We start from the raw sequence: 15,831 nt of genomic DNA on the forward strand, positions 1-15,831 counted from the left end.
TAGAAGCGAAATAGACCGAACGTTCGGGTTCGGGTCTCATGTATGCCGAAATGAACCGAACGCTCGGGTTCGTGTCTTGTTCTGGTGTACCGAAATGAACCGAACGCTCGGGTTCGGTTGTATCATCTACTCTTCGCTTATCACTCAAAGGTAGTTTGTTTGGTTGTAATTCTTTTGCATTATTTTCTCAAATTTATTTATCTTATTGTCAAAGTTCTTTTCTTTTTCATCTTATTTTTTTTTGGCAACCGAAATAGACCGAACGCTCGGGTTCGGTCCCAAAATTTTTCTCACCCGAAATAGACCGAACGCTCGGGTTCGGTTCCCAATTTTTTTTAACCGAAATAAACCGAACGCTCGGGTTCGGTTCCAACATTTTTTTGTATTTTTTTTATCTCATGTTTCTTTTTATCAAAAATTCCAAAAATATACTTTTTTTTCATTAATTTTTTTATGTCTTATCTTTTTATGCGTCCATTTGTGGGGAATTCGTTTCACTAGTTAAGTGTCCCTAGAAGCATGCTGTTGTATGTGTCCAAAGCCTCACCTGATTCTGAATAATAGCCTTACTGACTTGGTACACACAAACCTTGTCTTCCTAATTAGGCTCTCATATTTATTGTAATCATGAGCTACCTAACTCTCTTCTCACATGAGATAAGAGTTTTCTGCTTGGTCTCTATTTTAACAGCAGAGGTACTTTGGTTTCTTTACACCATCTACACTACTTTTCTCCATCTTATTCGTTTCACAAACGTAACCCTTGAGACTCTCAGCAATTACCACTGAGGTTTATGGTTACACAATTTCTATGTTAATGATCTTAGCCTCGTGTCACTACGTGCTAAGTGAAACCCAAAATTCAATACTTACTATGCATTGACGGTGAACAATAAACTTGTTCTAGCTTTCACTAATGAATTTATGGATTTATCCATGGGGATACAAAGTAAAATCTCTAATTCCCTTTTGAGTGATTTCTATGAAATTGTTAAAACCAATAATATTTCTTCCCTCGGAATCCAGTTTTAATATTTTTTTGAGATTTTACATACATTCTTTTACCTTGCCACTTAAATTATCTCCAACCTACTTGTTCAATAGACTACATTGGTCTCACAAGTACTTCGTTCGATTTCTATCTTATATCAAGATCAGGAATTCTGAATTGAAGCAAAAGCCACCTAATTAAGCCTAATTAAAGGAAGCCTTTCAACACTTCTTAATAAGTGTCTGATCGTTATTCAACGGGAAACCACACAACCACTTTAAGGTCTCTCTTGACTTTGAAGGAAGAGATTCGTGCCCGGGATCCATTGTTTCGTGTCTTTATTGACATCACATAATCCCTCAAATGTGTTGCTTTATTTCTTTTTCTTTTACACTCTTAGCACGAAAATCTTTTTGATTTTCCAAAATTCAGGTTTCATCAGTTACAAGACATTTTAATGGGGTTAGCAGTTATTAACAGGTTGTGGTCAACATTAATCCACATGGGTAATATTTCGCTTTGAAGATGTCGTTAACTCTAAAGGGATAAGATTACAAAAAGTTGACTCAGGCGGGAGTCCAATCGATTTGATTTCAAACGGCGCTAGAAGGCCACGCGTGCGAATTGGAACCGTTTCATCTGAAAATGGCGCTTGATGGGAAGGCGTGTAAATCGGGACTGACACTCTCTCTCATGCGTAATCATCGGCATTAACAACTGTCACGCGTCAATCGCCTCCGAAAAACTCTTTGTTTTTCACTCGAAGATTTGGGAAAGATTCTTCTCTCTCCTTTACCCACAGTATAAAAGGTAACATAACCCTTTGTTTACCTCTTTACTGCACCCATATTTCCAGAGAGCAAGAAAACCCTCAAACACTCTATTGTTCATCATCTCTCCCATTCTCTTCACAACAATGGTGGATTCTTCATCAGTTCACGCTACTTCACACATCTTGCCGATTCGTCCCCAGCAAAGTTTGATCATTGATCTTACTCCTCAAGCATACGACGCTTTCATGTTCCCCATTATAAAATGCTTGAAGTACTCGGCGATTGCTCCTGCTCTCACCAGAGCTGAATCAGTTCCCATGGAGTTCCTGTCCCATATATTTGTTACTGCTCACTACGACAAGGTCGTCGACCGGATTTTCTTCAACGTATTCGAGCACAAGGCGTCGATTTCCAAGCAGAGATTCTGTTCACTGTTAGGGTTTGAACCTGATTCGTCGAGGGTTAACCCTGAAACCATTCCAATGGGTCATCTTTTTAACATGTTCTACAACATGGGGTACACTGAGGTGCTCATAACGGTCACGAAATTCAAAAAATCGTGCCTACCCCCTCAGTGGAATGGGATGTTTACAGTGCTTTTCAAGGGGCTGTCTGAAAGGAGTGCTGGATCAGACGGGGCAAGTCGTCTGTTCCTTTCAATCATGTACGGTATCTACAATGGTATCAATATGGACTACGGGTCGGTCCTTTGGCAACAGCTCATTCAGAGCCTCTCTTCCACTTCTCGACATTTAGATATTTCATATGCCCGGTTCTGGACTCTTGTCACTAAATGGGTGATGGACAAGTACCACATCCCCATTGTTTCCGGTTCTCCAATGTCTTCGATTGGTACCTTCCATACCACGAAGATCATTGTATCTGACGCATCAAAATTTCCCTTCAACGGTTCTATCCCTGAAACAATGTATGGTGATGTTCCTGCCGACAGTCGGATCATTAAAACGTACAAGGAGTTCCGACGGTCTGGTCCGAGAGACCTTACTCCAGAGATGCTCAAGTCGATTCATGATGCTGACAAGCCTGCCCCGAGAGGAAAGAAGGCTGATAAGGGCAAGCAGGTTGCAAAGGGAGCGAAAGACCCATCTCCCAAGAAGAGGAAACCCACCAAAGCCGCCCAATCCCCTCCTATGAAGAAGCGAAAAACCCAACCAAAGTGAAAGCTGATCATCGCTTCGTCCTCAAGAGAATATGAGGAAGAGGGTTCTGATTCTGATGGATCTCAACGTGGTAACACTCCACCACGTTCGCCTACACCAGAGATTCATATTTCTACTTCTCCAATTTCTTCTCCACCAGTTACAATTCCTATTTCCATTCCCCCCATAACCTCCACCACTCACATACCATCCACCTCCATCCCAGTACCACCACCCATCTTTACCGAAGCAACCACCACCACTGCCGAAGTAAGAACCAACGTATCTGATACGGGGGCTCATACTGACGCACCCAAATCTACCTCAGCACCCGAACCCACACCAACAACCGAACACACCACCCAACCCGAACCTACCTTTACTACCGAACCTTAAGTTTCACTACCACCATCTTCTCCTGCTCATACAGCAGAGAGTGAAGAACCACTCCTTGGCGGGGAGGACATGACCTTAGATTCGGTCTATTACAGTCCGTTTTCAAGTTCAGAGTGATGATGATGACGATGCTCCTGTCACAAAGAAACATCTCAAGGAGCTACATGATAAAATCGATTCGCTCATTGCCTCATCCTCTACATCTCAGTCCTCCATCTCTGAAGCTGCCATTCAGAAAATTGTTGATGCTTTTTCCAAAGCTCATCAAGTTTCCCTTGATTCCGCCACTGCAGCCATTGACGCCTCAACCAAAGCTTGTGAGGTTGCGACCGAAAAAGTTGATAAACTATTTACTGATGCTTCTACCCTGTTACAATTTATACAGGAAACTGTTGCAGCCACCAAAACAACGTTGGAGCCAATTGTCAACCAGCTGGCTACAACAGTTGCATCGGAGCTGAAGTCGTTCGCTTCACTTCGTCAAACTATTTCTGACGACAACTTAGCTTTCAGAACAACCATTGAGGAGCGCCTTGCCAAGCTTCAAGAAGACTTAGCTACTGAGAACACCCTCATGGATGCTCTCGCAAGGAAGACTACCGCTCTGAAGGTCAAGAGTATTCAACTCTCCAATTCTGAACAGGAGATTGAGTCTCTGAAAGAGAGGTGGTTAAATCGTGTGTTTCGGATGTCCACTCACCTATCTCAAACATCCTTGAAGCACATGACCCGATCCTCAATTATTCTGTAAGGCGTGACCTTGCAGAGAAGCTTGCTCCCGCCCTCTCTCTACTCAGCAAAATTGAAGGGCTCCTTGATTTCGTGTCCATTTCGAAACAAGGGGGAGAAAAAGAACAAGTGTCTCAACCACCTCCTACTTCAACATCAACTCATACAAACGAACCTCCTCCAGTAGGCCAAGCCTCAGGTTCCGGTGTGAAAGACAAAGGCAAGAAAATTGCTGAGGAGAGTCACGATGATGATAAGGAGACAATTGCCGACCTTTTGAAGCGACAGGGTCGAGATAAAGAGGCTGACATCAGCGCTCGTGTGGCTAGAGAGGCTGAAGAAGCCGAAAGGAGACAAAAAGAAGCCCACGACCTTCTCGAGAGCAGGAAAACCCTTTTTCCTCCTTGGACTCTTGAGAAACTGATTAAAGAAGCCATCGAAACACCCAGTATCTTGTGGCTAGAACCCGTGATCTCTTTAGATCGTTCTAACACTGTTGATTCTCAGTTCGATATGCCACTGACCCGAAAGGCGTTTATCTTTCATGCCTTTGACAACATTGTTGATTTCCCTCATCCTCATCCAAAGGTTGATCGGGTCTTAGTCGAATTTTATCTAAGGGCAGCTCAACCACAATATCAAACTTGGAGCGCTCAGAAAATCGTCAATGTTCGAGTCCTAAAGCCGTACAGGGAAGGCAACTTCACCAACGTTCGGTTCAAGATACTACGGGGATCTGCCAAGACCGAACATGCCATCTCACTTGCAGATCTTCCCAACCTTAATCCCCATGACTGGATTATCTCGAACAACATCCTTCTTACAAACGAAGCTGAATATGGTCCGATCATCGACCACTTTAAGAGGATGCTTGTATGCTATGTCATGGAAGTTGCCCTGATGGATCAGGAGATAGCGAGCGTATTCAAGAAAAAGCCTACCATATCTCCTGTTGGCTCTGCCAGTGATCTCAACATGATGCAGATGGGGAAGATTGACCCAAAGAGAAACTCCGTCATGTTTACCAGAAACGAAGGATAGAAATGTCTTTTCGCCTTGGCAGACAAACATCTCTATACCACTGCTTGTTTGAAACACGTCTTGGGGATCATCCATCGGTGCAAGCAGAACACAGCGGATGATATAAAGTACTTTGATGACATGATTCAATGGTACATTCGCTTCAGACAGACTATCCTTGCACTTATCTCACGTCTGTTTGATACAATAAAGAAGGTTCCCGCTGCTGGTCCAAGCAAGAAGAAACGATAGTCTCCCTCCAAATTGACGCAAAGGGGGAGATTGTTAGGTCCAGTATTGTGTTGCGTCTATTGGGCTCGTTAGCTAGTCCATGTTTATCTCCGGTATGGGCCTGTCCATCCGTGAGTTTTGTAGGGTTTATTATAAATAGATGCTTGCATGCATCCTAGAACGTAATGATTAGAAACGATTAGAGAAGTATTGTTCAGCATATTCATCGTTCTTATTTTGTAACCCTAGAAGTCCTCTACAGCGGAAGTTCTTAGTCGAGCTCTGCTGAGGATTGAGTAATCTAATCATTCGACTCATTGTGATCCATACTTGTGTTTTATTTCCTTGCTTTTTACGTTCTTTACTTACCTGTTACGAAGATCTAATCGATCTAACAGTTTTTATAACTCATCAACCCTAAAGCGTAAGGTGTTTAAATAGGGTGCAAAATCTTGGATCTAGGATTTCCCAAACCCCGTCCAACTCGTCAAGTTGATCCTCCCCAACTCGTCGAGTTGGTCTTTAAATTCCCACGTGCCCAATTATTCAAACACGTCGAGTTCTCACCCTTCAACTCGATGAGTCGCCCTCTTGATTGAAGATTTTTCTTTCCTTAATTAGCCTTCTGGATCCCGGGTGTTATATCTAAATCATCCATAACTGAAAAACATATTGATTAACTGAAAGTTTAAAATTAAACAATGAAACAAAATGTGTATTGCCAAATAACATATTATAGGTTAAATTGTGTTCTGGGTTAAATAGATTCAACGGATGATGTTTGATTGTTGAAATCACGAATCACACATATATAAATCGGAGAAATCGTTAATAGTTTGATGATTCAATTAGTTCATGTTACTAGGTTAAAAATTAAATATGTTATATGCAAGTAAAAATGAAAGCAATGAAAACTCACACCTTGATCAACTGATTAAATCATGACATAAAGTAAAAATTAACAAAATTACCTTGATTTTCTAATTTATTTTCCTCATTATGAATCTTTGAATCATTAGAACCGAATTAATGATTTTCTTCATTGAGATGATTATTTTCGATGTCATGCATATCTAAGTCATCCATAACAGTTATCATTATATATATATATATATATATATATATATATATATATATATATATATATATATATCAAATATTCTATAAGAATAATATCTAGTATCATGAACTTATCACCAAGATGATGTTAATGAAAAACAAAGAGATGACATATTGCTAAAAAACATATTGATTGAATGAAAGTTTAAAATCAAACTATGAAACAGATGATGTATTGCCAAATAACATATCATAGGTTAAATTGTGCTCTAGGTTAAACAAATTCAACAAATGATGTTTGATTGTTGAAATCACGAATCATGGATATATAAATTAGAGAAATTGCTAATAGCTTGATGATTGAATCAGTTCATGTTACTAGGTAAAAAATTGAATATGTTATATGCAAGTAACAATGAAAGCTATGCAAACTCAAACCTTGATAAATTGATGAATTCATGATGTTGAATAAAAATCACAGCTTGAAAGATTGCATTTTTGAAGATGAAGATTAGCAGAAATCGTTGAATACTTGAACTTCTACTTTGGATGAAATTGATGATCACAAAGTTAAAATCGATCACAATCTTGTAATGAATTTTTGATGTCGATAGATGAACATAAACCTCAATCATTCTAGATTATCAATTGTAGATGTAGAAGAATGAAGAACATGAACTCGAAAAACAAAAAAATCGCAACTTTAAAAGCTATGATTTAGCATTGTTCGAGCAATGACCAACTCAAATTGATTATCGGTTGAAAGAATAGAAGATTTAAGGAGATAGAAGACCGATCATAGTGAATTGAAGAACAAAAAATGTTGATCCAACGAATATCTTGGTAGAAGAATCGATTTCCATGATTTTTTGATGACATGAAGATGATGCTAATTTTATATCATATTTGATCATCTTAAATTTACTTAATGATTAGTCTATCCTAATTAACTATTTAATTAGATTAATTAGTATTAATCATGTTTTTTAATGAATCATAATATCACTTTTGATCAAAGACTAAGATTTAATCTTCCTATCTTACAAAATATAGTTGTTTCAAATTAACATCTACCAATAAAGGGAAAACCTTATTAAAACCCAACATATTTTTATCAAAGTTTTAAAAAAACCACTATATAATTTTTTTGTACGCTAAAACTTTTATACTTTTTTTAAATGAATGTTAAAACTCTTATATTTTTTAAAATATATCATTTAAGGCATTGAGCTCGGTAAATCCTAGATAATTAAAAATGTTATGTAATCGATTCACAATGTTTTGATTGTTACAACCTATTAGATTAAAAAATTTCAAAAAAATATGAAGGTTTAAATGCATTACAAAAAATTATATAATGGTCTTTTTAATTATTTCATGAAAATAAATTAGGTTTTTCTAAGTATAGAAAAATTTAAATAAGAATTTCAAATAATATAAGCGTTTTTATATACTAAAAAATAAAATAATATAATGATTTTTTTAAGATTTTGATAAAAATAGGATTGGTTTTTATGAGGTTCCACCGATAAATCCCTAAAATAAAAAGAGTTTTATTATGTACCTGACTTAATTTTACCCGAAATATGAATATCCTTACGACCCTTACCGCCTTACGTGGAACTTTCATGTTATACTAAAACCAAGCCGATTATAAAAAAGAAATACTTAAAATAAATAAATAAAATAAAAGTGGTTACTAAAAGTATGCCTAGAGTTCCAAAATTTGCTTATTATACTTTGAAATATATTCTCTATATTTTTCCTAATTAGTCGAACTTTCATCTTTAAAATACACAACCATTGCCATTTTCACTCCACTCTCACTCACCCCCCCCCCCCCCCCCCCCTAAAGAAAAGCCCAGAAATGAACACTGAGCAGAAAGAAAAGAAAGAATAAAAGAGAGGTGCCGGGTCTCCATAGCTTTACTCATTTCTCAACGGCACCCCCACCGCCTACATTTCGTCGGCGGAAAACAAAACGATGACCTCCGGTACTGAAATGACCACCACCACCCCCCAAAACCAAATCCAAAACCAAAACCACACAATCCGTCCACGGCCACCGCCACCATTAAACTACCACCCACGCCACAACCAACACTACTATCCAAACTCTTCCTCCTCCTCCTCCTCCGCCTCAATCAAAGGCTGTTGCTGCTGCCTTTTCCTCCTCTTCTCCTTCCTCGCCCTTCTCGTCATCGCCGTCGTCCTCGTCATCTTCCTCGCCGTCAAACCCAAAAAACCCGAATTCAATCTCCAACAAGTCGGTGTCCAATACATCAGCCTCTCAGCAGCAAATCCTCCTTCGGCCACCGTCAATTCTCCCAACTCCGCCTCTATATCCCTTGCCATTCGCATGATGTTCACCGCCAAAAATGACAACAAGGTCGGGATCAAGTACGAGGAGTCGACATTCAATATCATGTACCATGGTATTCCTTTGGGTCGGGGCACCGTTCCCGGATTTTTCCAACCTGCTCACAGCATCCGAGAGGTGCAGACGACGGTGACGGTGGATCGAGTGAATCTGTTGCAGACGGATGCTGCTGATTTAGTTAGAGACGCGACGCTTAACGACCGGGTCGAACTTCGGATCATGGGTGATGTAAGGGCCAAGATTCGGATCATTGGGTTAACTTCACCCGCTGTGCAGGTTAGCAGTTTTCATATTGATTTTTCAATTTTTCCCTTTCACATTCACACAAGACTCTCTGTTTTTGCTTTGAACTTTCTGGCTTTTGTCAAAAGCCCATGTCCCACGTACCTTTTGCTAATCTAATCATGCACTCCTTCAGAGAAAGCCTCATTAGGATTAAACAAATAACTTTCCTTTAAATGGGTGATTAAGTTTACTAATTGGTTTTAATAAAGGAAGAGTAATGAATAATTAATACCACAAACATCCAATACACCAAGTCACCAATAATGAAATGCATTATTATAATACAACCACTACTTATGTACTTTAGTTGTACATTATATTGAATCGGGTTATCTTTTTTAATTTTAATTAAGTGGTGTTGTTTGTTTGTTAATTGTCGTAATATATACATTAGTGGTACATTATATTGAATGGGGTTATTTTTTGTTTACTTATTCGTTGAAAGATATTATTATATGTTGAGAGATGTTATTACATGATACATTAAATCAAAATAATAATACTTCGGTAAATAAGTTGTGTAGTTGATGTGTTTTGTTTAAAAGGATCTTAATTTAGATAAAACATGTTTAAAAAATGGAATATTGCATTTAAAAGAGAGCCTCGAGGAGGAATGTTTCCTAAATATATACTGTGGTGGCCTGGACCCACTGTCACATGACTGTGAAAATTGTCTCCGCAATCATTGGGAGTGGGTATTGCTTGTTATTTCCAATTACTCAAGTAAGAACAAGACGAATAATTACAAAAATTAAGATTTTGGAGAATATATGAGTCTTCTGTAGTAAAAAAAAATGGTAGTCGAAAGATATAGATTTTATCTGTGTTCGATTACTTGTGTATGAGTGTACGAAAGCAATCGAAAACTTTTAAAATATATAAATTTACACTTATCTAAACAATTCAATGATTTTAAACAAAAATATAATTAAATCAATTTGCAAAATTCTAAAAAAAATTATTAAACGTTACTTGAAATAGTTTTTCTACCAATCGGATTTAAAATTTTTTGTATTAACTAAAAATTATATTTTTTTTGGAAATGGCCATATAAATTCCTACTATCGAACATGGTTTTCCTTTTTTTTTTTAAAAAAAAAATAAATAAATGAAAGCTCTCAAAAGCTATATGTTACGTGTCCGTAAAAAAATGTTTGAACTTTTAAACATCTTCTAAAATAATTATTAAGTCTAAAGATTACCCATGTCTCACAAAAGTTGGATTTTTCTCAAAGCATTGGGTGTGGGCAGCAAGGTGCAACACCAAGTTGTGTCACCTCACATGACACCTAAGCTAATGGTGTTATGACACCAAGTGGAGAAATGGACAAAAAGATGCAACACCAACTTTTTGAAAATAAATATTTTTATTTTTCTATTTTTTTACTATTTTGTTTTTTTTTTTTTACTTTTTTTTTTGCTTTCGTTTTTTTTTTCTTTTTGTGTTTTTTTAATAACTAATATATTTTTTATAAAACATATAATTTTAAAAACAAAAAAAAAAGACATAATATTTAAAATCTAAAATTCCGATTAAAATTAAAAAAACATAATTTTAAACCTAAATTAATAACTAAAATACCATTCAAATTACCACTAATACCACACTAATCCTAATTAACCCAAATATTTTTTCCTAATTTGTTCCTTCATCGCTTGTAGCACCGCTAGATCAGCAGGCGCTAAACCCTCCTCACTTGTCCGAAGAATTGACAACTGATGTGTCATTAGTTTCCTCTCTTTTTGTTCCTGCTTCTCCCGAGCTTTCATTTCCAGGAACTCCAAATGACGACGTTTCAACTCATTTTTTTCTTTTATTAATAAATTGTGCTCGTCGAATTTGGCTCTCATTTCCGCCGCATCTTTTGCTCTCGTTTCCACCTCCTCCGCATGCCTTGCAGCGCGCCTCGCTTTGTCGCGTTTTGGCGGTCGTCGCGGTGGGGATATCTCTTGGATATCATCTGGGATCTCATCGTCATTGGCGTTTAGGTCGATGTTAGTATGTGCGTCCGACACGTCGATCGAGCTAGAATTGCGAGACCTTTGGGATTGAACCTCCGACGATGTAGGTGTTTTATTCCACTTTGGATCCGCTCGCAACAGTTCCCATGATTTTTCAAAGTCGAAAACATGACCCATTTCGACCCGATATTGTTCCTTAGCCAGTTTGAACAAATCGAAGTCGTTGGTTCCGCTTTGTTGTTGCGCCTCAAACCGGTTGTAAATACCGTTGAATTTGCTGCACCGCTTAGTTATCATACCCAATTTGTTGCTCAACATGTCGTTGTTGCGATACGGATTTTTCTTTAAAATAGCGTGAAACTTGTCGAGCACCGCCCCCCCCCCCCCCCCAATAAGCTCCTTTTTTCATTCCATTTCTGCGAAGTTCGTTTTTTGAAGTAGCACACCAAGCTGTCGTCAAAGCGTATTCCTCCTCCGGTGTCCACCATTGTGGAACGTCTGCATTTTCAGATTCCACCGCTATTGATTTCCCTTTTGATTTTCCTTTCCTTTTCCCTTTCTTACTACTTCCCGCTTCCACTTGAACCGATGGTTGTGTTGTATGCGACGGTTGATTGGTTGTTTGTTGCATCGAACCAAAAGTAGAGAAAAGATTTTGTTGTAAATTTGGGTTTTGACCAAATTGATTTTGTTGAACGTAAGGTGAGTTGGAAAATTGCAGTGGCGGTGAAGCGAGATTGAAAGCGATTCAACCGCTATTGATTTTCCTTTCCTTTTCCCTTTCTTACTACTTCCCGCTTCCACTTGAACTGATGGTTGTGTTGTATGCGACAGTTGATTGGTTGTTTGTAGCATCGAACCAAAAGTAGAGAAAAGATTTTGTTGTAAATTTGGGTTTTGACCAAATTGATTTTGTTGAACGTAAGGTGAGTTGGGAAATTGCAGTGACGGTGAAGCAGGATTGAAAGCGGCATCTTGGTATGGTATTTGTGGTTAACCTTGAGACGACAAAAAGTTGAAATAATTTTCATACCCCGCAAATCCGAGAGGCGAGTTTGTGTTTGAGTTTGATGATGGAGGGGGGTATTTGGGTATTGCTCCATTTATTTGAAATTTTAATGAAAAATGTGTATAAGATATAGAGAGAATGAGAGAAAGGTATATAAAAATTGAAATAAAGTATATATATATATATATATATATATATATATATATATATATATATATATATATATATAAACGGTAAAAAGTAAGTTTTTTTTTTTGAAATTGACCGTTATCAAACGGTATAATATGACAACGGCTAAATTTTGTGCGTCACAATTCGTTTCCATGACAACGAGATCCGGACGACAAGATGCAACGACTTGGGGGGGGGGGGGGGGGTGTTCCCCACGTTACGATGGCGTCGCAGACCGCCACGTCAGTCTCGTCGCTCCTCGTCGAGACCCATACCATTCGCTCTCATTTGCACTAAATACTTCCAAAAATTTCTTTCTTGCATTTCAATTTTGAAATGTTTACTATCATTTGGTTTTCAACTTCACTTTTGTTATTTTTTTCTTTAAATTTTTGTTTTATTTCGGAAATGTTTTTAATATTTCGGAACATCAATGTTTACTATCTCTAGGTTTTCAACTAAATTGCACTTTTATGTTATTTTTATGTTATTGAATTTCTTTTTTTTCATTTTGTTAGACATCAGTAATTTTTTTTTTGAAATTCCGGATTTATTATTTAGATTTCCTACGTAGTCTAAAAATTTCGAATTACATTTTTTTTACTTTGTCTAAAATTTATAGTCCGAAATCCAATATTTGAATTTGAAATGTATTTTCTTTTTTCAGAAACATAATTTTATTATGACATAAAACTACTTCAAACAAAATTGATTGAGTCTAAAAAGCCTCATTTCGAAAATGTGGTTAAATCAATAAATGCTCAACAGCGGTGTTATTTTCGTATATCATTCCTAGAATCATATGATCATTTTTGTGATTAGCCCCTATAAGGCGTATTAGGTGTAAAACCCGTAATACACGGGTTGATTAAAAAAAAGATCAAATATTAAAATGTAAACAATAAATATATTTTAAAATAAAATTTTTAAATAAGGAATAAAAAACATATTAATTGCAATTTATTATCACATTTACTATATTTAATACTTTACATATATACATGTAAATATTATGTGACTTTAATTTTAAAAATTGAATAATCTAGAAATTGACATGTGGATTTTATTTTATTTTAAAAATATCACAAAATGACAAGTATCAAAACTTATAAGAGATTGATATGTGGCAAAATTGATCTTCATTTATTATATTAGATTTGGAAAATAATTTGTGAACAAACCTTTTTTGGGTTAATTACTAAAATACCAAAAAGTTTGATTTCTATCATAAATTAATTATAAATATGTATTACAATATGACTATTATTTTTGTAACATGTGAAATTGTTTTACAAATGATTTTAATTATAAAAAAATAAAAAGGAACTAAAGAAAATTTTATTCTCACAAATTTTTATATCAGTTTCAAGAAAACATGAATTTTGCAATGATTTTTGAGCAGTAAGTATTGTGAACTATTCATAAAGATGATTACTTTATTATAAATATTTAAAATGAGAATTTTGTGATGAAAACCTTTTTGTTACTTTAGTGATCAACCTTAATTTAATTTTTTTTGTACATTACAAGTGGAAAGGTTGAATTACGACGTAGGAGAGTAATCTATTGTTCTTTATTTATATACTTTTTCCTTTTTTTTACATCATAATAAACTTAAAAGAAATTAAATATTCTCCTGCATTTTGTACCTAATTTTTTCTTCTTATATATTTAAGATGATGACAAATGTACAAATTTAATATTTCAATCAAATTTAAATTAAATTTAATGACATCTCACCATCTAAAATAGATAGGAAGGTAGTACCAACAAAAAATAAAAGGATATTTAATTTCTCAAAACTTAATTTGTTTTTTTTTTCAAAAGACGTAATCATAAAAGGTATTACAAGTTACCTATTTATTTGGCATATATATATATATATATATATATATATATATATATATATATATATATATATATATATATATATTTTGTTACATTCTAATTCAATTTGCTAAATGTTTTTTTATGGTTATTTTGAATTAATTTTTTTCTATGTGTCCTTTTGTGAATTTTTCTATTTTATTAAATTTCACATAATATTTTAATATAATAATTAGAATAAATTCAATAATAAATGGATATTAATTTTACTAATAGACTTACATTTAATTTCAAATATCCAAAATTAAATCCCGATTAGTTTTCTTTGTTTATTTATCTAAGTTATATGTTTAAATTTAAAAAAGGAAAAATACACTTCAATTTTAATAATTCAATATTTTCTTATTTTTTAATAAATTCAAACTTTTTAAATATTTAGGCATTCATATTTAAAAACTCATGTAATACATAGGTTTCGCAACTAATATATATATATATATATATATATATATATATATATATATATATATATATATATATATATATATATATATATATATATATATAGTTCAGGTTCATTTGAGACCATTCTAATTTTGTGAGACCGTGAGACCAAATCTAAAAATAATTTTAAAATGCAAAATAAATGGAAAAATCCAAAAATTCTTTTTTTAAATATTAATTTCGAAACTTTAATTAACTAAAAAAATAAAAAATAGTAAAAAAAATCCGTTTTTTTTGAAAAATACGTGAAATATTCTAATAGAATATTTCACTGACATATTCTAAAAAATAATTTTAAAATGCAGAATAAATGGAATAATCTAAAAATTCTTTTTTTAAATATTATTTTCGGAATTTGAATTAACTAAAAAAAATAAAAATAATAAAAAAGTAAAAATAAAAATAAATTCCATTTTTTTTGAAAAATACGTGAAATATTCTAATAGAATATTACACTGTACATATTCTAAAAAATTATTTTAAAATGCAAAATAAATGGAAAAATCCAAAAAAAAAATTTAAATATTATTTTCGGAACTTGAATTAACTAAAACAAAATTAAAAAAATAAAAAAGTGCGTCTCACGGTCTCACAAAATTAGGCCGTCTCACATGAACCTAACCCTATATATATATATATATATATATATATATATATATATATATATATATATATATATATATATATATATATATATATATATATATATATATATATATATATATATATATGGGACAATTGTCATAGTTGGAGATTTTAACTATTTTCTTCTCCTATTTATTGTTCGATTTTAGTAACGATTATTATGACAAAAATGATAACAAAAGAATATACGCTATAATAGTAATAATTGAAAGTTTTTGTAAATAACAAGTGTACGATGGTATATGAATTTGAATAGTAATGTGAGATATGTTCGCAGGTGTCAATAGACTGTGCAATAGCCATAAGCCCAAGGAAGCAGTCACTAGCTTACAAGCAATGTGGATTCGATGGTTTGCAATTATGACCCAACCCGACCCGACCCGGTCCAGATTTGGATCTCGATTTAGTTACAAATTAGTCCAGTAATTACCACTTGGGATAGAATCCAGATAGATTAGAAACGAAGAGGTTTAAATTAATTTCTCCATTTTATAATTTATTACGGAATATATCGCTTTGTCTTTTTCCTATAAAAAATGTAAAAAAAAATATATATTCAAGTAATCCACGCGATACATGTTTTGTTTGTCTTTTAAATTTCTTAGCTAAAAAGGAATACAATTTGGTTGAATAATTCAGAAAAGTTTCTTAATGTGGGAATTCGAATTTCTTTATTTTACATGTTTGTT

General features: G+C 34.4%; 1 protein-coding gene across 1 annotated transcript; it reads left to right on the forward strand.

Annotated features, from left to right (window-relative positions):
- Positions 1 to 8,208: 8,208 nt before the first annotated feature.
- Positions 8,209 to 15,732, forward strand: LOC145053889 (NDR1/HIN1-like protein 13). Its single transcript, XM_079002014.1, has 2 exons — positions 8,209 to 9,015; positions 15,420 to 15,732. The coding sequence occupies exons 1-2, from the start codon at positions 8,344 to 8,346 to the stop codon at positions 15,504 to 15,506; spliced, it is 759 nt and encodes a 252-aa protein (XP_078858140.1). The 5' UTR covers positions 8,209 to 8,343; the 3' UTR covers positions 15,507 to 15,732.
- The last annotated feature ends 99 nt before the right edge of the window (positions 15,733 to 15,831 follow it).

The sequence above is a fragment of the Lactuca serriola genome, chromosome 5 (genome assembly GCF_051521515.1).
Source record: "Lactuca serriola cultivar US96UC23 chromosome 5, Lser_US96UC23_V15, whole genome shotgun sequence".
Lineage (NCBI taxonomy): Eukaryota > Viridiplantae > Streptophyta > Magnoliopsida > Asterales > Asteraceae > Lactuca > Lactuca serriola.